Below are 22,922 nucleotides of genomic sequence, written 5' to 3'. Positions count from 1 at the left end.
TGTGGAATAAGCATTATTCAGTAAGCAAATTGTGCATGTGTGGTTGGCGGTAAAAGCTAGCAACCAGAGTTTGATAAGGCGAGAAATAAAATAAAAATATATAATGCGAAAAGGATGGTGAAACAGATGAAAAACAGTAAAGTTACATGGTGTATCTTACTGCAAGAAGTAATAAATTGATGTAATATTTGACTCAAACACAGTGTAACGTACACCATTATACATTGCATAACACAGACGTACGCGTACAGAAAAAAAGCTGTTTATTTTTATAGTAACAAACCATCTAAAGGCATTTAACACAAATTTAACGTGAGACACGGTAACGAATTGGAGCTACGTGCAGGTGGAAATAAAGAATTAATAAAACTATAACCAAAAAATTGGCTTCCGGGAATGGTTTAGGCGTAGGGTAGGGTGACCGAACACGAAGGAGCAAAATTAGCGAAGTGAAGAAGGGGTAAAACGCGCTCCTCTGCCACCGGTAGTACTGTGTTCCATTATCTCTGGGAAATTGCCGAGGTAAAGCGACAAACAAAAAAAAAAATGCGTAGAAAACGATAACAAAACAAGGAGAAGTAATAAGAGAATATAAAACAGATATTGAATATTCCTATACAGACATATATAGATATATATATAGTATATAAATATATTTATGTACAGATATACCGCGTAGGCTGTAGAGAAAGAGGTTGCGTTTCAATGTTTAATGCTCCTTTGTTTTGGGTTTTCTTTTTTGTCTGGTGGCTCCAGTTTTTGATTACAGACGTGAAGGAAACGAACAAAATGCAGAAGTTAAAAACAAAGAGCAAACCAAATCGTATTACGCAATGGCACAATGAAACTGTCAACTTGCGTCTGGTTAGGTACTGAAGGTACTAATGGTACTAAATACCACCACGAAGATTCCTAGTCCGCTAGATACAACCAAAAGGCGATACAACGGTTTAGGCAGAATTTTAAAATTTATACCACGAAAAACTAAGGAAAACGAAGCTAAACATATACTGCCCCATCTTTCCATTCTCCCAAACCCCAAACCTACCTGCGCGCTGTGTAGTAGAAATCGACTAAAGTAAATAATACGTTACATCCGACTACACACTTCTAGACGCTTCTACGTTTTTTGCAGTAGATGGCGCTTACAGATGTCCTTGAGGGTCTGTTTCATTCGTTTCTTCTTCCTTACATTTTTTTTGTAATAGCTATAGAATATAACCATTTAGAAAGGCCTGCTACCCTATAAAAAAAAACATACAACTCTCACACACATATACAATATGGACAACGCAGCTTTCGAGTGGATTCTGCAGGCGCAATTTGTCAACTACTTGACAGCAATCATGGCAGATAAAGCTGAGCTATAGGAGCACTGACGCGTGCGAGGGGAGGTAGAGAGATAAAAAGAGATAAAGGGAACGGAAAGAGCGGTGTATGAAGGTGGCTGAAAAAGCAAACATATGATAATATACCATAAATTACTAGTAGGGATATCACCTTATAGATTTGTTGTCCGTGTCGATAAGTTTTATAATGTTTCTTTGTATTTATATGGAGTTTATGACGAGCGTAGCAATTACTCAAGTCCAGATCGTTTTTCTCAATGGTTCATACATATATCCTAACCTAACTAATCTGTAGAATGCGCATCGCACGTGAGCTAGTGTGAAGAATATCATTTGTACGTATAATGCCATCTTTAGCAATGGGGACTACTTAAGACGCGTTTTCTGCATGCTCTCTAGCCATATGGATGGGAGCTCCTACTCCAGATAATGTACGTGTGCTATAACTGATATCCTGATAGATGTTCTAGTATTATGTCCAATGTGACCAACGGCACTTAACTGCGAAGGAACCATTCAGAATAGGTTAATAATACTACGTTGGGCAGGTTACTGAAATGAGGCCTCCTCAATTCTTCAACTATTCCTCCTTCCTTCACATTGCAAGCAGCTTAGTTAGATGTCCAACTACTGTTATGATCCCAACACCACCACAAAATGACCAATAACTGTGCCCTTTAGAGGTGATACATTAACGCTATTCATTGCTAATGTCATGAACTTCACATGCAGCGTAGCATTCTGCGCCAATACCCTAAGCCTACAGGATGGAGTCCGCTTCTTCAGTGCGTCAGATAACAAGATCTTTCAGAACTCAGAATCTTTGATCTCCTCTATCAGAAGTAGATCAGAACTCAAGATGTTTAAGTTATCCGTGTGTTGGAGATCCTGGAAATAATACAAAACATCTACTGCACTTAAATAATGTTGTGGAAGAATGGATGAAGATCTTATTTGCATATGAAACTTCACAATATCCCAGCATCCCAGTATCCCAGCTTCATCTCAGTAACATTCGCAGTGTGGTAGTATTTGGTTCCAGTTAGAATTTGACAGCTGGCAATGCTAGTTGAGAGAACATTTTACGGCTTTTCTTTGTCGTTTAGGACTCGATACTCGTGTAATGCATGTCTATGTATGAACGAAAGAGTCAAGGATTACCTACATAAGCAAAAAGCAAAAAAAAAATTCTTCCAACATTCGATACACATTCACAGCACCAGTGTGCGGAACGGTAATAAAATGCAAACCTTTCCCCGTTTCTTTGATTTGTTTGGTACATTGTATTGAAACATAAAAGTCTGACAATGGTTATTGCTTAGGTTAGGACAACATAAGACAGAAACAGAGTATTATAGCGAGAGAAAGAAAAGATAAAGAGCAACTAACAAGCAACTAAATGTTGAAGCAAATGTGAGACACAAAGTTTAACCCCAAGAATAAAAGAGAATACTATAAGCAGTGGTAGAGACGAGAAGCAAAAAATAACACAACTAAAAAACAAACGCAAATAACGAAACATTCAGGTTTGTGAGAAATTCTTGCATCTTCTAACTTGAGCAGCCGCCATGTTGCGTGCGCCATGTTATAGAGATGCGAAGCTAGACTAAAGTAACCGTTCAAAACGAATGGTATGAACAAAAAAACAAATCCCAAATGAAGGATTAGGCACACAGAAACATATTATTATCTTATAATTATACCGTAACTAATCCAATAATATTACGACCGTAATGTTTTTTATATATTCCTCTCGATCCCCCAGCTATAGACAGACACAAACCACACAGACATACAGTAGGCAAAATACACGCAATCCACAATACTCACACGCATAATATGCCCGGTGAGCAAAACGTTCTGTCGGATGATTCTGCGGAACGGAACGAGAACTGTTCTTTTTAACACATGTGTCCTGCTAAACTAAGAAAAAGGAAGCAAAAAATATACACAAAGGAATGCACACTTACACAAACATAAAAGAAGACATAAATCTGCGTCAAAATAAAGAAAAAAAAACAGATGACGATGGTGAGGATAAGAAAGAGGTAAAACATTATCGATAAACGATAAGAGCTCAATTTTATATCGAAAAAAATTTATATACATACTTGATAGATAAAGAAAACAACAAAAAAAAAGAAAACTGTAAGAATTAGAACGGTAAAGCAATAGACGATGATGGCAAAAACTAACGATGAAGAAAAAAAAGAAGCAAACAAAAAGCAAATGCAAACACAATACCTATAAAGATCAAATGCTAAACAAAAGAAAAAGAAAAACAAGCTGAAAGATGATGTTTCTTGCACAATTTGGAGTTCTTATTTGGAGTCATATGGGTAACGGTTTTTTTTTGGTTGGCTGTTCGTTTTTTCGATATTGTTGGTTTAGCACTTTTCATCAAGTTTATGTTATTAGACCAATTGTGCTTTACCATTTAATTTGATCGATAGTTTTCTAAACTCGCTATTTATGTCCAAATATCATCTTCATATCTTCTAAGCAATCGAAACGTTCAAAAAGAGTTCTTTTTATGCAAGAGTTACAAAAAGATTTTGTTTTCTATTATCAGTGCTTGAGTTTTTTTAAAATAAAAATCGTCAAATCGGAAAGCCTTATACGTTACAGGTCGTACGTAAAGGCCAATCAGATCCCCCCCCACTCCGTACGCGGTTCGTAGTGCCTGGATCAGTGAACACACGGAAAACAAAATTAAGAAAAAAAATACAGTGCACATACAACAAACATGGCGAACAATTGTATCACGCATACTAAAAAGGTATTGCAAAGAAAATGGGACAAAATTCATGCACGGAAACAAAAGAAAACCTCACATAAGTGTTGGACATTATTTGTTTATGTTTATATCTACAAACAGCTAGGCATCCCCAAGGAAACCGCAAACGCCATCGTATCCCATTCCTGCTCTGCCCTAGCTGAAGGCAGTAGAGATACACTACTTCATCTCTCTCTCTGCTTGCACGACTAACCTTTCTATCGAAACTCGGAATAGTAATTCGCGAAACGAACCAGAGAACGCCGGCGAACAAAAGATAATAAAAGCATTAATGTTTAAATATTTGCAAGCAAACACTTCTAAAGGGGACATAAAGCAAGAAGAAAAGTGACAGCCGTTTTGTACGAATAGTAAATCAAATTAGTAACGAAGAGAAAGAGGAGAGAACAGAGTAAGATGGAGCGAATAAGAGAGTGAAATAATCAACGCTGCGGGAGGGAATATAGCATGTGGAGGGACGGTATCGGGAGATCTATAGTTTTTAGTATACAATATACCAATCATGAAGCAATGCCCTCGTAATCTGATGACTGGATAGAAAAATATATAATTATACATAAGAGAAAAAAGAAATACTATTCGGTGAACGATCATCACATACATCCTCATACATCCTCATAACACAAAACAATGTGCATCCCCAAAAGCAAAAAAAGGGAAAAAAGAAAGATGGTGGAGCAGTAAAGCGCGAATCCCCTCAGCTAGGTGGAGGAACCCCTCTCGGAAAGTGGAATCAGAACCACTGATCGGAGGCTACATTTACAATATGGTCGGAAAAGGATATATCCCCCTCCATCTAACCCCAACAAACACAGACACCTGCCAAGAGATACGGTCAGTTACATTGTCATTAACAAAACACTTACATTATAGTACACCGGAGAGTACATCCGTACAGCGAAACAGGGGAGGAAAGGGGAAGCGAGTAAGAGTGATGTGGCGCTAGGCGTTGACCAAAGGCAGTTCCCATTAACAAACACAAACACATACAGTGAAGGATGGACGGGAGAGTCGTACAAGACGAAGAAGACTGTAATGCACTACTCCTAAAATGTTGTATGGGAAGTATTTAGAACAAGTGAACGCGTGAAACAGAATATCTAATAAAAATCTTATAATTAGATCCAACGTACGTTAACGTGTTGTTGGTGCATCTATTCACACAATTCCGTAAGCCTTAATGAGAATGCATGCTAGAATATAATGCTTGAAGATCTTCCTAGTTACAGCGTTTCAGGGATTGGATATCCGGAGTGGATTCACCATTTAACACCGACTTTAACGCTGGAAAGCTGCATTCAACTTCAAAAACAATCCAAAGTTTGGATCCAAAGCTATTCCGGTGTTCCAGTAGACTCCGCTTGAACACGACTGTTCATCGTCATCGGCGAAAGGAACTTTTTAAGTCATGAGTCATGATTATTTGGTATTTCCTTCGATTCGTCTAGATGTTTGGTAGTTTTCCAGCAGTTTTATCTGTTTCTTCCAGTATCTTACATTTTACCACACATTTTTTTCAGCAGTCTAATACTAACAGAGTTTTTAATTTTTCAGAGTGGTTTCCACGTATTGAAAAGTAAGCTTAATTCATCAGATTTAACTCGTAAACTAAAATAAAAATGTCCAAATGTGGGTGATGCGGCGCTGTACGTGACACATTGTACCAGTTTGCTTACTCTACTTTGGCTTCTACTGGCTGGTTTTTAATTTGGCGACTTTTAACTCGAATAGCCTCTGCACACCAGCCAAATGTATTCATGGATTCATCGTTGTTGGTATATTGTTTGTGTTGTCCGTTGGGTGTTGTTACTGAATATTCAGCATTGTTCATCGTCATCAACCTTCATCATGCATCATCACCTGAAGAATACAAAAGCATTCATACCTTTAGCAACTAATTATTGATCCTTCAAAGGACGCTACTGCGAACGTCTCAAACGATCACAATAAATAGGAAATAGTTTTTATTACATTCGTGTTCCGTACATGTAATTGGTATTTCAAGCTGATAGTTGATTGCGTTTAATATTAGACGGGTACGCCATCATGTAACCAGCCTCTCTTATGCGGAGTTAGGCAGCATTTTCCAAATAAGTAGCGTAATTGAAGTAGTGGTTTATCGTTGTTCTCGCCGTACAATATTTGAAGGCAGCGTTCAATCCTGTAACACGCTCCGTTCCAGACTAAAGTCGTAGTCCGGTGCGTACATTACTCGTGCTGTGTAGGTGAGTATCTCATTCGCCTGAATGCGTGTAATTTCCATATCTGACGGTTGGCCAATGTCCGCCGACAAACGAAACGGGACACCGTGCAGTGCGTGGCCAGTCTTCTCATCACTGCGTTGCCGAACAGGGACCGGTTTCCCCGCCAGTTCACCGGTCGCTGGCGGTTCCGGCACGCTAGGATACAGTCCACCTCCTGCTGGTGTTCCCGCTGGTGTACTCGTTCCGGTGGCATCATCCGCTGGTTGCTGACCGCGCCGTTCGATGAATATAAAATCATCCTGCGCCGAGGGAATCGCACCGGGCATCGGATCCGACGGGATCTGTGTGGGGCTTGGCTTTTTGTTTTTAGAAAAAAATGAAAACATCCTGCTGCAGATGAGTCACTGTCCCTGTTGGGTTGATTGTTTACGATCGGTTCTATTACGCACGGACCACGGAGCCCTTTGTTTTGATTTTGCGCAGTGCTTTTGGCAGCTGGTTGCGAAGACGGGGGTACGTGCGTTTATAGTGATTGTTCCTGGGTTCGAGATGCTGCACGCAAGCACATAGCGTTGCGTTTGGGGTGGATGGACTATTCGAAAATCGGGAGAAACAATAAATCCATCTGCGATCGTTGGTAATTTATGTAAAAAATAGTAAAAAGATGCTTTTATACCATAATAATAACCTCATTATGTCGATACGGCCAGGCCGTTCTAACGAAAACAGAAAAAAATAACCTCATTAAGATGATCATGTAGATTATTAATATTAAAATTTCCTAGTAAGTAATAATTTGGACAACATACGAAAATCTTATAAGGTATAAGATTCCTCCTAATAAACGTTCATCTTGTAAAATTTAAAACATTTTTTCTTTGACAGCATATCTCAAAGGAGACGCCTGGTAGTTCATTAAAATATTCAAACATGTGTGTCCAATTTACGGTCTGGTGAAATTACTCTTAATTGCTGTTACAATCAAAAACAATAAAATATGGTTGTTTGAAATATACTTGGTTTGGGATCAGAAATTAGCAAAAAAAAAGTAATAAGTAAATAAAAGAGAAACTGATGGACACTCCACGGAAGACGGTCGATTATCTTTAATAGATTTTATTATTTGCATTACAACAGTACAAAAAGCGAAGTTTTATACAATGATACAAAAATAAAGTTTCTTCCATTTTTGTTTTAATGTATTTTGTCCGAAGTTTCATTGTGTATGTGTGTGTATATATATACGGGTTTTTAGATGGATGAGAAAGTGTTCTTTCGTAACCTAAATAAAGTTTCTCTTATAGGGTTTTACGCATTTCATCTTATCTAAATCATTCATCGTTAAGCCTAGAGTAAGCGAAACAAAAAGGCCGGGCCCGAACCGAATGGTTCGTTGCGCGAAATAAGGAGAATTTCTCTCTCTGTTCTGTGCAGAGTGTTGCTGCCACTGGACAACAATTTCCATTAACATTCTGGTGTTTATCTGTTTTTCTTTTTTAGTTTCTACTCAACTGTTATAAATGCAATTTTCGCGACCAAAGAAAAAGAAACACGATTTTCCCCGGTACCGCTACCCAGGAAATGGATTCAGTTTCGTTTGCTTCGTAGCGCATCCAACTACAGGGACACATGAATGGAGTTGAGGTGCTTGGGCTTCACGAAATTGTGCTTCTTTGAACGCAACTGTGATGTTAGTATAATAGAAATAATCTAGTTTTGTAATCTAAACCACATCGAATCCTCAAAGATGTATGAATCCTCGTAAATCGTGAGAAAACATATTAAATTATGTTTCCGGAGAGTTTCATGAATCTGAGAGGAATCATTAATCTTTTGACTCTTCGCTAAAGATTCATGAAGCACAACACTAATCTTGGGTGTTTCCCGTCGTACACCGGACACGTTTGCACATTTGAGGTGCCGATATTACACTGTCACACATGTCTGTGGTTGTGGACACTACACGACACAATTAAGTAATGTTACAAGAAACCGATTGCTGGAGCCAAAATCGCAAGCACAATGTATCCTTCCAAAAAGATCGTGTGTATGCGTGTATGTGTGTGTGTGTTTTTTCTTTTTCAATTTTTAACAATTTTCCATTATTAATTTCCTGTCTTACAATATACAATATACAATATAAATTCTTTCCTCCTTATGCTAACACCACCCACTAAAGGTAAGGATGTCCATTTGTTCTTTTTTTGTGTCCACAAATAAAACGTACATTCGACAGCGAAAAAGAAGGATGGGTTTCTTGTCCGGTTAGGTATAAGGTTACCACTATTGCCTACCACTATCACAACTACAAACTAAACGCACGTGTAGAGATACGCCTATGCAACAGTCAGGGTGATTAGTCATTTGCGCTTGCGTTACACGTTAACACAACCGAGGATAAATTACTGAATACTTGTTGTACGCACGATTAGCCAAATGAATGAGTGCACGAAGCAGACATAGATGCAGATGGCAGGACAGCTGCGCGCCTGCAGTACTGGGGAACACGAGCGCACTCACGCAAGCGCAACGCAAGGTGCGTGCGTTTTCCTAACGTCTAATGTCACATCGATACGGCACCAACAGTGCTACTAACATCAACGAACGAATAAAGGAATATAATTTAAACAAAATAAAAAATGAACTAAAATCACCGTAACAGATATAAAAAAGAGATTTTGTCGGAACGAGCGCGGTTGACGGTGGGAAACATTTTCACAATGGCCATATCCGCTTAAACACGCGACTTACACACCGCTGCAGCGAGTGGAAAACGCACCGAACCCTTTGCCCTTATAGAGCCTCCTCACTGTGACGGTGCATTTCTTCTACACTTTACGCGCCTTACAACCAACATACAGCCCTAGCTTAAATACATAGTACCGAGATACGCTATTATAGCGGACCGCTATAACACGGGAAAAATCCGCGTAACTCGAATTTCCGCGTAAGTCGAATCCTGGTGCAATTTAGTTTATACTTCAAAGTCAGCGAGTCGACTTCCTTCTAGGGACTTAATTTTTTCACCGAATCAGGCGATTTTAAGAACGAATACATTAAAATAAGTAAGAAAGAAATGTTTTATGTAACAAAAAAAAGGTATTTTCGACCAATTTTCATCTTTTTGCTTAGATTTTGTGCTATCAACTAGCTAGAGAAACCGCGTATCTCGGGCACTGGCTGTACTGGGGTTTTCATATCCCCAGCCAAACCTAGCAAACGCCTTACAGCAGCACAATCAGATCAGTGTGGTTTTAATTCATGCTAATGTATTATCCTATGCAGTTTTTTTTTTGTTGCTAATTTAAATGAAGAAATAATTTACTCACAATTCCAAAAGCGAGGAGAACACAAACTCCTCGAACGAAAACCGTATCTTCTTTGTGCATTTTTTTTTCCACGAAAAATGTTCGTTAAATTTAAAATCCAATAAAATTAAAAGTGGTGAGCAACAAAACATTTGCCACCAGGAAACAGACCATCGGGGGCTTGTAACCGGAAAAATCGGCATGTGGTATAAGGTACAAACTTATACAATGCGTTATTCGTGTTACACTTTAATCTAAGCGCAACAATTAGTCTAGTGTTTGCCTAAAATGCTAGCCTTATATCCTAACAACAAGAACCTATACAATTACGATTTTGTAAACAATACACATTTACAACGGACATTAGCAGACATGAAAAGGAGCTGGACATCTAAGCAGCATTTGTGGAATGCTTTGACTATTGATTGATGATGATAGAAAAGAACAAATGTACAATATACGCTGTAATATACTATTTCTACGTAAACACAAAAAGCGATCTAAAATAAGTGTGTTAAACAGAGGGAGGGGGGGGGGGGGGGGGAAGGAGTGTTAATGCGCAGAAAGCACGAGAGAGCGAGCGAATTAAGCAGATAGGATACACAATTGGAGCGTATTTAAAAGTTAGTAAAAAAACATATACCAATACTACGCGAACTTGCTGTCACTACACTACAGAACATAAAGGCAATTTTGAAGTAAAAAGCAAATGTGTTTCGCTTATCCTGTTTCGCGTTCCACATGCTGTACCGTTGCGTTACCGTGAGGCGTGATCAGTCGAGCGAGATGAGGTTCGCCGGGTTCAGTTCGAGATCGTCGCACAGATCGATCACACCGTCCGGGTCGAGCATGTGGCCAATGTTGACGAAGCTGTTCATGTCGTAGCCGGACAGGGAGGACAGCTCCGGTCCGGTCGTACCAGAGCCGACCGGTGAACCGGTGCCGGTGGAGGGTGCGCTGCTCCCGAACAGGTTGCTCGGCAGCGACGGTGACCACACGCCCGGGGACGAACAGAACGACGCGGAGGAGGGCGAAGCGGTAACCGGCATCATCGCGACGGAGCTTTGGCTCAGCAGTGCGTCCGGTTTGCCACTGACGAATGTGTTGCGCGAACCGAGCCCTGCCGATCGTTCACGATCCTGTTCCATCGAACAAAACGGTGTGCGTACGCCTCCGGACGACTGTTTGGCGAACGATTTGGTCGTAATGGACGACTCACCGCCGATCCGGGTCCAGTCCAGCGATTGAGTGGAACCGGTTGACAGGGTCGCGAACGAACCGGACGTTACGGTGCTGGTCCTTGCGGGTGGTTTGTTCAGTCTTACGCTTGCCGAGGTCGGTTGGGACATGGTGCGGGTCAACGGTGATGCGTATGTGCCGCCGGACAAGGAACCGCTCACCGATGCGGTAGAGGTGGATGATTGCGAAGCGGAAGGCAGATAACTGATCGTCGTGGTAATGCCGCTATTAAAACCACTACTCGCAAACGGCCGAATCGTGATGGTACCGGCGGTCGGTACGGTCGCATTCTGCGTTTTTGGCAGCAGACATACACCGACACCACCGTTCGTACGGGTACGACCACCGCCGGCACCGGTCTTCACGACAGCTGCCGCAGGCGACGCTTTCGCGGTTGTGTGGAGAATTTGATGCTGCCCGGCACTGATTACCTTCACCTTGGTGCTGCCATTTGCCACGGACGTCGCGGCACTGGCAGGCTTCACCGCGTTAATGCTGTACGTGACGGCCGTTATCGTTGGACCAAGCGACACGCCACTCGTGGCGGTAGACGACCCGGACGACAGCGTGTCAATGCCTGGCGTTGACGTGGCTGTGGTCGTTGCTGGTGCATTATACTGCTGCAACAATTCCGACAGACTGCGGCGGATCTAAAACACACACGGTAAGATATGTATCATAAATTCATTGAAACCCTTCTCCGATTGAAACTCGAAACATACCTTCAAACCATCGGCACGGTGCGGATTGCGACAACCACGACATTTGCAGTCGACGCAGGACTTGGAGTCAACATAGCACGGACAGCGCTGACCGCAACAGGTCAGCTTACCGGGCGTTGGGGTTGCATTACCACAACGGCAACCTTTACGCTTCATTGATTGTTGTTGCGATGCTGGTGGTTGCGCCGGCGGTTGTTGCTGTTGAGTTGTCAACTGTTGCTGTTGCTGTTGTTGTTGTTGTTGTTGTTGTTGTTGTTGTTGAATGATGAGCGAGCGGAAGTTTTGCTGTTGTTGCGGTGCTAGTGCCACTACGGTTTGTTGTGATGGTGCTGCAACCTTCTGTTGTTGCTGAAGTTGATACTGTTGCAGCTGTTGTTGTTGCTGCTGCTGCTGCTGTATTTGTTGTTGCACCATCGATGCATGTTGTTGGGGCAGCTGCGCTTGAACGGACGATTGTTGCTGCTGTTGTACGACTGCTCCCTGTTGTTGTTGAAGTGGCAGCTGTATTGGTCGTGTCTGTGGTGGCCGGAACTGCAATACAATCGGTTGCTGTGGCTGAGCTTTCTGTACCGTTCCCAGCTTGGTCTGATCGACATCGACCTTGGCAGGAATTATGGCGCGTGAACCGCTGGCCAAACCAGCAGCGTTCGATACCATGGTCGCTATTTTCGCCTGTTGACCAGCATGTACGGGCTTCGCAGCCGATACTGGATCTGGTTTACGCTTGATCGTAAACTTGTTGCCACTCTCCGCGTACAGCACCGAATACATTGTCGTACCGCTCGATACGGTTTTAATCGGTGCCGCTTCGAATTTAATTTCCTGCGGTGTGGTGATGTTAACGATACGCGGCGTCGTCGGTACGCAGCTGTTCTTTATGATCGGTTGCGTTAGGAGCGGTGTGTTTGCCACGTTCGTTGGTACTATTGCGGTCTTACCGTGGCCTGCAGTCGGAGCAACCGTTCCGACCGGTCTGTTCGCGAGTGATTCCGCATGTATAATGGTGGTACCGACACGTGCCGGTAGCACGTTCCGTATGAGGCCAGAATTGATCTTGTTCGCATTCGGACGTATGACCACGTCGGCCGTATTGCCCGGGAATCCCATGCGTGATTGTTGCGCCTGCATGATCGGTATCTGCTGCGGCACCTTTGCCGCGACTGTTTGCTGCTGCGAGGGGAGCTTTTGCGGATGTATGATTTGCTGTTGTTGGAGCTGTTGCCGGCGCTGAGCGATTTGTAACTGTTGCTGCTGTCTGTGCTGCATTAGCTCGTGCTGCTTTTGCAAGCTATCCTGCTGCTCCGCCAGCGGTGGGTTCTCCCTTAAGTACTCTAACGTATCCTGCTTCCGGACCTGGACCACATTCGGTACCGGTTGCGACAAGATCGGATTTTGAAACGCCATCTGCTGCTGTTGCTGCTTTTGCTGTTTGTGCTGTTGCTGCTGCTGTTGCAGCTGGAACATTGGCTGTTGCGGCATTTGCAGTTGTGGCGGCTCTACTGTTTCCTGCTTAATGGGGACGGTTTGCTGCAGCGGAAGTGATTTTTGAGCTTGAACCGGTCCACCACTCATAATCTTTTGACCTGACAACATTTGGGTGCCGGCCATCGCTACTGGTGGCTGTTGTTGCGCCGGTTTAAGTGCCTGCGATTGCAGCTGCATTGATTTTTGTTGCTGCAGGGGTTGTTGTAGTAGCTGTGCCGGTTTTGGCGGCTGCTGTTGCTGCATCAATTGCTGTGGTGGTTGTTGTGTCGGTAGCAAAAACTGCTGAGATTGCAATTCCGACTGTGGCTTAATTTTCAACAATGTTTTTATTTGCTTCGGTCGCTGCCTTGGTTGCTTGGCTGTTGGCTGCTGTACCAATTGTTTCTGTTGTAACTGTTGTGAAACCTGCTGCTGTGGCACTTGCTTGCTTTGCTGCTGTTGACTTTGATACTGTAGCGTTGCCTGCTGTTGCTGTTGCTGAGGTTGAAACTGCTGCGATAGCTGCTTTCGTTGTTGGCATTGCTGCAGCACCTGCTGCTTGTGTTGCTCATGATGCGGTAGTACCTGTTGCTTCGTCAACTTTTGCTGCTGCTGGGATACGTTTGCAATTTTCTGTTTGAACATCTGTCCCTTCTTCGGTTGTTGTATCAGTTGTGCACATTGCTGCAGTGGTAGCGATTGTTGCGACTGCTTCTTTTGCTGCAGCTTCAATGATTGTGCTTGCTTTTGTTGCAGCACCTGTTTCGGTTGTTGCTGCTCTTGCTTTACTGGTTTTTGTTTCTGTTTTGCTTGATTGCGTTTCTTCCGTTCCTGTGGGGCCGATTGCTGCTGGTGCTGTTCCGGTTGACGCGGCTTCGTCTTTCGCAGCACCTTTTTCTTTTCTTGCAGCACCAATTTAACATGTTCAGCCGGTGCCGGTGTTTTGTTTGCTGGTTTCGGTTTGTTTGTCGCCTTGGAGCAACAGGGCGCGGACGGTGGCACGAGAGCGATCGGTTTCGGCTCGGTTGGCGTTTGCACGGTTACGACGGGTGGTGGAAAGATGCAGGGCAGTATCGAATAGGCCGACTTTGACAGGCCGGAAGTGCACTTGAAGTCATCGACGAAGGCCGCACCCTCCTCGATCAGATCCATCAAGCTATTGGGAGTTGTGCCGGTACTACCGCTTGTACTGGCACCTCCCTCCGCCCCTCCACCACCCGGCTGGCTCGGTGCACATTTGCATATATCCGCATAAACGGGTCGGGACCGAATGAACGTGCAGATGCTCTTGTAGCACTGCAGCAGCAACCGTAGCTGCGTGTTCTCCCGATACTGCAGCAAACCCTTGCAGAAGCGACATGCTGGTTTGAGTTTCTTGTGTTTGCCAACGCACACACGGCAGATGTGATGCTGGCAGTCGCCCGTCGATGGGCTATGCGGTTCCACCAGCAGCTTGCAGCATACCGCACAGCTCAGGCTTTTGCGCAGGTAGGGTAACAGACGATTGAGATCTTGCAGCTCGGCTACAATGTCACCCTGGAAGACGAGCCGCGACGTGGTGATGTATAGCGAGGTCGGATTCATTGCACTGTCTGCTGTCTGTCGGCCCGGGTTCGCCACCAAACGGAGCGACGCATCTAGCTGACTTCAATTATCAAAACAATACGCTGCGCGATCACCCAGCGGGTCCGGGTTGTGATTGACGGGGAGTCCTCTTTTTAGGGCTGCTTTATCTAGGCAGACTGGGGCACTTTAGAATGTTGCAACTACACCAAGGACGCACCCTTCAATGGAATAGTTTTGATAAACGAGAATATCTTGATACACAGCACCACAAAAATCCAATCAAATAAAGTAAGCGTAATAAATGTTTGACATCCTGCTTGGCCTATGCGGTGCTTGGATATATGGCGCAGTTGTCTTTTGCAGCATATACACTGCTCGAAAATGCGCGCTAGCATTACAACCACAGCTGGAAATGTGCACGGAAGTTACAAAAGCTGCTGTACGACGTAACGCAAACTTAATTTTTATGTTTTAATTTCATAAAACATTGATAAATAAGTTTTCCACATTTTATATTGTATTATGTGGTTCTGCAACAGCAAAAAAGTTGTAATAACTACATTACAAAACTTAAACATTCTCAAACTCCCGCAAGTGCTTATATTGGCGTGAGCACGTGAACTAAGGCGTATAAACCAAAGCACATCGCCTTTGTTTGGATGTTGTAACAAATTACATTATTTCTACAATGTAAATTACAGAAAATTACACGGACTACAATTTATACTTTCGCTATATCATATATACATGAGAATTGAGAATTTTAAATAGGTTTGATGTGAATTAAGCAAAGAACACGTTTTGGCGAAGAACAACCTTAATTCTTGGACCGATTTTACGTGATCAGAACGCGGCAAAATGAGCTTGACGCCAAATATTTTATCGTGTTTAATGTAGCAAAATCATTATATTGCACGGTATCATTGAATAATCGCACAATGTAACATGGCGGCATTCCACCCAAACAATATGCACAGCTGCGCTGTACCATCACTAAACAGGCCGGAAATGTTTCCCTTTTGCAACCAAACCATACCTCATCCTGTTTACGTGTTGTATTCGATATTACCTTTGTCGTTTGCTCTATAGTGGAACACCACGTTCTATGATAGCTGCACCATCATACTGCTGCTGAGATGATAAACAATAAATCGTTTAAAAACTCCTTTTTTGTTGGGTGTAGCAAATAAACATGCTCACCCACCAACCCAGCGCGGAAGCTACAGCAGACGGCTTGCACTTGAGTGTTTTTGTTTGGTATTGTTGACATTTGCTTGAGCGCGTTGTCTTCACATGACAGTTTGCGTAAATGGTTGGGCTATCGTTCCAGCGGTCCAGAACAATTCACTGCCCACTGTACCACCAGCGCGTTGTACACAATCGGTTCGATTTATCTTATCAGTATTTTTGTTACTCCACGTACAACAGGCAACAAGCAGAACGAATAGCAAAGCGGTGATTGGGTTGGATCGCAGCAGGCATTGCATTTGGAAAGCGAGAACTAGTCGGATTAGAAGCATTCCAACAATTGCATTTGGTGTTTTTAAGTGAAATTCTTACTGGCAACGGCAGCAAACAAGAGGATATAAAATGAGCGCATCGATTAAAAACCTCCAACCGTGCATCCCATTACCGCTGGATGAAGCGCAGCTGCTGGATGTAGTGGAAAAGGCAAAAGATTGGGCCATCATGCACGGGGCAGCGATGCGGTCCAAGCAAGATTTTAACCCGGATGCGCTGCTGGTAAAGTCGAACGATCCGCTCCGGTTATATAACCGGTCAGTGCCATGGAACAAGTGTGTTTAATGATATTTTTTATTTCGGTTTAGTTCGCACCGTTCATTCTAACACCGTCCTCATTCCCGCGGAAAGAGTTCCAGAAGGCGGTGAATCTGCAGCCACTGCTGAACGAGCTGATTCATGCCGTCGCCCACGATAGCCAGTTTCTGCTGAGTACGCTCAGCTCCACGGAGAAGGTGGATGATTTCACCCGCTCGCTGATCACAATCTACCGGACGGTGCTGTCCGAGGGTATTGCACAGGTAAGCGCGTAGAAATAACACTTGTGCCGGGCAGCGGGACACAAACCTTAACTCGCATTGCAGAAATACGTTCATAGCGGGTGTCTGCTGTAATTGGTAGCGTACACAAACATGGCCGGTTGCATAGCAGCAAGGAAGAATGATACACATGACGTTGGTCTGTAGCATTTAATGGTGCGTATAGGGGTTAGTTTAGTCATTTGTTGAAGATTTCAACAGTATGAAAAAGTACAGCGTGCAGGGTAATTCGTAGTCAAGTCTTGATAGCGACAAAACTTTAGCGTACAAGGGATTTTTGTTGATCAAAAGTTCTTCATTATGCGAACTTATTTGTCAGATTGTTGTGTGAGGTATCTATTTAATTGTTGTCCTACTCGCTATATCGCTTCTCTTATGCCTTTTCGAGGTGTGAATTGGTATACGGCAGATGTCCCTGTGCCTACTTGATTCCTACTAGTAGAAAGTTGGCTTTTTGTCAACGTCTCATAGTTTCTTGAAGTCTCATTTAAGTACAGGGAATTCTATAGCATTTGGAATCTTCCTTCGAAAGTAACTCAATTTTTTTATATTTATACGTATGCAGTACGTTGGTTGACTAATACATGTATACTAATGCTAACTATCCTCGATATTTTGTAAAATGTAGAGCTAGCTAAAGTATATATTGAAACCCCCAATGGTGGAGGAAGGATAGAATAGGGCTAACTTAATAGAACCAACTGAACCGGATTTAATTTAACGAAACCCTAACTGGACAATTCTAAACACACGGTACGGCCCAGAGCTTTTCTTTGATTGTGTTGACTCATTTTGTTCGATGCTCGCATATACGCGATAAGCGTATGATACAACCGTGCTGCTGCTGCCGTCCTATCGTTCTAATGTCCTTTCGGTACCCTACCAAAGCCCGTCAGTTTAGGGCTGCTGCGTTCGGACTTAATGCTGGAGACGCGCTGTGACGACGAATGCCGCGAACGGACGCGCGCTTTTAATGCATACTGCTGCTGGAAACAGGTGGAAATCAACACGATCGCGTCGGGTTTCGGTCATCTCGGGCCCTCAAGCAAATATGTGCAAAGGTTTTTACATCAACCATACTTAGCTACTTTCCTTCTTCTTCTGTTTCCATCTCTAATGCCCACCCTAGAGTACAGTGTTGCGTTGTACAATTCTTATCCTACCGTATTTTTGTGCATCTAGTTGTGGTTTTTTATTCCCTATTTTCCGATAATGATTACTATTTCAAATTCATTGCTACCCCCACTACTATCACCGCCTAGTGTCCCTTTTGTCGTATTGTTTTATTGTTCCGCGTACTGGAGGTAGTTTTGGGTCGTGAGCGAAGGAGCTACCACAATCGTTCAGCTCGGCTAGCTGAGTGAGCGTAGTGTGCTTAGAGTAGGAAAAATTGAGCGCTCAAAGCTCAAACGAGCGCGTCAAGCACTTGAGCGCATTGAGGAGTCGAGCGCGTTCGGTTAAAGTAATTTAACAAACGCCTTGAAATTTGTACAAATGATCGAGATGAACGTCAAACTTAATTTCTTCAAATTTTAATGCATTTGCAAGCCGTTTATCAAGCTCGTTTGACCTTTGAACAGTACCCTCAGCTCAATCCATTGAGCTATTTGACCCAACACTAACTAGAGGTGCTCAAGATAATCAGGATCATTTACAACTGTCTCGTCTTGCCTTCAGTAGAACGTTTTGCTTTCCACCATAATGTTTTGTTCCTATTTTCGGTCATAGTGGTCATCTTTCTTGCTTTAGCGTGTCGTTTTGTTAGCTATTTTGTGTATTGCAAAAGTGGCACGAACGGGGATGCTGGCTGGGGAACATTTGTGTTGATATTATGCTATTTTTTGAATTCGGAAGAGAATCCCATCGATCGTGTTAGGAAGCGCCCAATCCCATATTCCATATTGAACAACTCCAAGATAATCTTGAAGCGACCCAGAAGTTCTCACACTTTCCAAAGTGTTGCTTGAATGCTTTCCTTCATCGCAAAAAGTTTGTTTGGAATTAATTCTATTAAAAATATCACTTTAGCTTATTTATGTAGGTTTTTTTCAGAAATTCTTCTATCCCAGTAGTGCCTAATAATTATAAAGATCAATTTTTTTATGTCATCTTCTATTTGTATGTCTAAATTTAGAAAGTACGAATGAAGTCATCTAAACATGTACCTGCTTTAATCATAATTTGCATATGAGTCCTATCGGTAAATAGTTTTTCCATCAGCGTTGCGGTTTGCTTTTGATGATCGAGATCATTTTTTTGTTTTGTTTTTTTTTTGTTTTCAATACATCGACGTTCCATGTAAAGTTGTGTGCTTCAATCAGCATATTGGTCACAGTTTTTGTTTCTGTTCTTTACCAGCATTTCTATATTTGTTCGTGCCATAGTTTGCTGGGGTTTGGTCACTGACATAACATAGTTTATTGAACTGAAATGTAAAAATAATGCAACGTCCCAAGAATTACCATTAATGTGAATTTATCTTTGCCAACAAAACTCAACTATAGTCATCCAGGCGCAACTCAAAACGCCTATGTGAATAAAATAACAAAATCCTTCTCCGAACGTGCACTTGTTCGAGTTAGTTAGCTTTTGTTATATTAGACTCGTTTTTCTTTGTATTTGCCCGGAAATCTTTTTTTTCATTAGCCTGTACTCTATTTTAGCTCTTTCTGATTTGCTGAATGCTCTTTCGTTTGGTTTTGTGCATGACCTGTACACCGAGCAGTGCTGTTGTTGTTTTGTTTAAGTAATAACCATACTCTACCACCAATCTCATCTGATGTTTAATTCGTGACAAATATTTTGATTAATCTTTCGTCAGAGCTCTGTAACGTACTCGTTCTCGATAGTTCATCAATTAATTGTTTGAAGTTTCATACATTAATGTTGGTTTGAACACGGTAGGTTGTTGGTATGTTCCTCTGTTTTAACTTGTATAGATGCATCTTGTTCTGGTCACAAACTGTAAAGAGCTTTTGACTTTTTAACCACCTCCATCATGAAGGAATAGGAGTACATTCCTATTCTGTACGGAATGTAACGATTTGCTATGGTTACATCCCCAAAGTCTTCGCTACTGTTCTTCCTGCGGTCTCGATATTCTCCTTCTGGCAGACATTTATGTACTGACCCTCCTTTACGACAGTTTTAAACCTTTGTTTTGACCATTTGCTAGCGTCCGCACAGAACCGAAATTCGACGCAACACGTGTACAAAAAAAAAACAACAACATACGCTACTCGCCATCGTTCGGACAAGGAAGTCAACTACTAGCGCCAACAATTTGACAATCACGAAATTTAAGTAAAACAATTAAAACAGAACAGCAACCAAACACAATACGTCCTTCTTTTCTTAACCCTTTTTTTGCAGACCGTAACGCTTGCACTACTGCGGTCAGACTATTTGCCCAACTTTTCGGATGCCATCAAGCAGGTGGAGATAAACACGATCGCCTCCAGCTTCGGCGGTATTACGACCATTATGACACCGCTGCATAGGTACATACTAAACACAACCCTCCAATGACTTTAAGTTTATTTCCTTCCGTGGGGTATTCTTACGTTTACAATAATCTCTGTCTCCCTCTCCCTCTCTCGCTGTCTTATTTTATCGGTTTCCTTCATGTTAATTGTTTTAACTTGTGTTTTGGTGCGTGTTTGTGTGTATGTACTTGTACTTGTTACTGTTTTTGTTGATAATATTAGCATGCACAATTTTTACACACATTTTAAGGTTTGGAAATGTTTATAGATTTCGCTCAATTATTTAACTTACGCGCAATGGTATAACAAGACTCGGTGCACATTGTTTTGCTATTTTGCACCATTTAATATAACTTTTCGCATGTAAGCAGATGGAATGATTAACCTCTTGCCTCGCACTGGTGGTAAACGATTGTTAGAATTGTTATTTAAAAGAATCTCCCGAGAACATCTGTTCAGTGCGATCAGACAACTCGTTCCCTCCCGGGTACTTGAGCATTCATCTCATTTTAATGAGCTTTTTGTTCTCAAACGTTAATAACCTTTTTCTGTGCATTTTTACGTTTAATCCCGTATGGTTGGTATGTATTTGAAATTGATTAACCCTATGTATCCATTTGTGAAAAATGTAAAGTGTGTTTGTGTTCTTTTTGCATTCACAACAGAAAGAAAAGAAAATGTTGGGTGTGACTGGATAGACTATTTCAAGAGTGTGTTCAAGAGAGTGTTTTTTTCTCTCAAGCAACCATCTTTTAAGCAAGTGTTACATGATCCAGCTAGTACACTGATGCCTATATTTAGCATTTGTTTGTAAATAAAACAAAGTATTTAGATGTGATAATAGTAAATCTTGGGACCGTTAGTACAGTATTTGTTTCTATCTATTTTCCCATCTATCTTTCCTAGTTATTGTAGTCTTTTATGTAAAAATAACAAATTGAATCGTGCTGGAGTAGTGTAGATTAGTACATAATAATAGGTCTATAATTTTAAAGTTAACCAAATTTAGTATTTCTCTATTTTCACATCCATTTTTTTTTCTTTTGCACTGCACCATATTTGATCCTTAACAACCAGGCTTTAACACGTGTATTATTTTGTTGTGCATAAAGGTGTTTGTAGTAACAACTAGCTTAGTGTCCATCTGTAGTTTCTTCCATTCTGTTTCGTACCATGTCCTCACATGTGACTAATTATTGATATTATTCTTCTTTTTAATTTTAAAATCGTTTATGATGCTTGGTGTTTTCGGGAATTTAACACCCAATTTAGCTACGTTTTGACGGAACTCGGACAACAAGAAAAGCTGATTAATGTAAGTATTCGGGTGAACCGTTTGATTCTTGATGCAGTATTTAAATCATACGCTTTTGCTTTTAGTTGCCGGAAAACAACGCGCTGTCCGGACTGTGCGAAGCGATGGTTGAGGCGTGGAAGTTACAGGCTCGTCCGTCGGCCGCCATCCTGTTTATCGTGGAGGACGTTACGTACAACATCTGCGATCAGCGCTTCCACGAGTTCTACATCCGTGAGACGTTCCCACACGTGGCCGTTATTCGGCGTACGCTTACGCAGATCAGTCAGACTGGGAGTCTTGGCGTCAAGAAGGAGCTGCTGGTCGGCGGTACCGAAGTGAGTGTCGTGTACTTCCGTGCCGGGTACGAACCGGGCCACTATCACGGCCAATCCGAGTGGGACGCCCGGTTGTTGATTGAACGTTCGCTTGCCATCAAGTGCCCTTCGATCCAGTACCATCTGGCCGGTACGAAGAAGGTCCAGCAAGCGCTGGCGAAACCGGACGTGTTGCGTCGCTTCGTGGGCGACGAGATAAAGATTGAAGCGATCCGGGACATTTTTACCGGGCTGTATTCGCTCGACCAGAACGAGGGCGGCGATGAGGCGGTACTGCTGGCGCTGGCCGACCCGGAACGGTTCGTGCTAAAGCCGCAGCGCGAAGGAGGAGGTAACAATGTGTACGGTGCAGACATTCCGGTAGCGCTGAAGGCGATGAGTAACGATGAACGGTCTGCTTGGATACTGATGGAGCGTATCTTTCCACCGCTGTCGAACGGGTACATGATTCGACCGAATGGACCATCACCACCAACATTGGTCGAACTCGTTTCGGAATTGGGCATCTTTGGTACCATCATCGGGTAGGTCTAATAGTAAAAGTATGTTATTAGTGACATTGCGCTTAAATTTATCATTGTTTCTCCTTATCAGCTCGAAGGAAAGCGTTCTGTACAACAAGCAGGTGGGACATATGCTGCGTACGAAGTTGTCTTCATCGAACGAAGGAGGCGTTGCGGCAGGTTCGGGTGCGCTAGACAGTCCGTATCTTATCGATTAACCCGGGAACCATGCTTGTACATCGTTTTATTATATCTTTTCAATTGTTATCAAATATCATGAATGCAATAATATTTTTTTATTTTAGATTTATGATGCGAGATGAAAGAAAAATGGGGGGCGCAGTACAAAAATCTTTTACCCATTCAACTTGTTGCATTTGTTATGAATTTGACAGTGGTCCCGGATGTCAAAAATCGCTGAAAACAACAAGAATTTTAGCAGATGAGTTAAAAAGTAGCGCGGCTGGCTGAACGCATGCTAAGTTTTAGTGTAAATATTGATGTAATATTTTATGTTTGGTTCGATTCGGCTAGACAAAACTGATGGAAAAAGTATTTTAGCCACACGAGCGGGAAAGTGATCCCACTGTGCG

At 42.4% G+C, this 22,922-nt stretch overlaps 3 protein-coding genes across 6 annotated transcripts; 1 reads left to right on the top strand and 2 right to left on the bottom strand.

The window, feature by feature from the left end:
- Positions 1-5,707: 5,707 nt before the first annotated feature.
- On the bottom strand, positions 5,708-6,868 carry LOC128307145 (uncharacterized). 2 transcript variants are annotated; one of them, XM_053044876.1, is made up of 2 exons: positions 6,118-6,868; positions 5,708-6,006 (listed from the first exon to the last, which is right to left on the bottom strand). In XM_053044876.1, the coding sequence occupies exon 1, from the start codon at positions 6,734-6,736 to the stop codon at positions 6,302-6,304; it is 435 nt and encodes a 144-aa protein (XP_052900836.1). In that variant the 5' UTR covers positions 6,737-6,868; the 3' UTR covers positions 5,708-6,006; positions 6,118-6,301. The 2 variants fall into 2 exon arrangements, with proteins under 2 accessions (XP_052900836.1, XP_052900837.1); XM_053044877.1 differs by having other exon boundaries at positions 6,133-6,868.
- Positions 6,869-10,241: 3,373 nt separating this feature from the next.
- On the bottom strand, positions 10,242-14,667 carry LOC128306532 (polyhomeotic-proximal chromatin protein-like). Its single transcript, XM_053044066.1, has 3 exons — positions 13,120-14,667; positions 11,620-13,050; positions 10,242-11,547 (listed from the first exon to the last, which is right to left on the bottom strand). Exons 1-3 carry the CDS (start codon positions 14,665-14,667, stop codon positions 10,432-10,434), a joined length of 4,095 nt encoding a protein of 1,364 aa, XP_052900026.1. The 3' UTR covers positions 10,242-10,431.
- Positions 14,668-15,887: 1,220 nt separating this feature from the next.
- On the top strand, positions 15,888-22,614 carry LOC128306460 (glutathione synthetase-like). 3 transcript variants are annotated; one of them, XM_053043981.1, is made up of 7 exons: positions 15,888-15,961; positions 16,078-16,392; positions 16,479-16,691; positions 17,598-17,770; positions 21,467-21,509; positions 21,575-22,350; positions 22,421-22,614. In XM_053043981.1, exons 2-7 carry the CDS (start codon positions 16,240-16,242, stop codon positions 22,545-22,547), a joined length of 1,485 nt encoding a protein of 494 aa, XP_052899941.1. In that variant the 5' UTR covers positions 15,888-15,961; positions 16,078-16,239; the 3' UTR covers positions 22,548-22,614. The 3 variants fall into 3 exon arrangements, with proteins under 3 accessions (XP_052899941.1, XP_052899942.1, XP_052899940.1); XM_053043982.1 differs by lacking the exons at positions 15,888-15,961; positions 17,598-17,770 and adding an exon at positions 20,082-20,209 and having other exon boundaries at positions 15,988-16,392; XM_053043980.1 differs by lacking the exon at positions 15,888-15,961 and having other exon boundaries at positions 15,988-16,392.
- Positions 22,615-22,922: the final 308 nt, after the last annotated feature.

This window comes from Anopheles moucheti, chromosome X, assembly GCF_943734755.1.
Source record: "Anopheles moucheti chromosome X, idAnoMoucSN_F20_07, whole genome shotgun sequence".
NCBI lineage: Eukaryota > Metazoa > Arthropoda > Insecta > Diptera > Culicidae > Anopheles > Anopheles moucheti.
The sequence above is the reverse complement of the archived record's forward strand: the minus strand, read 5'-3'. Positions and strand labels throughout refer to the sequence as shown.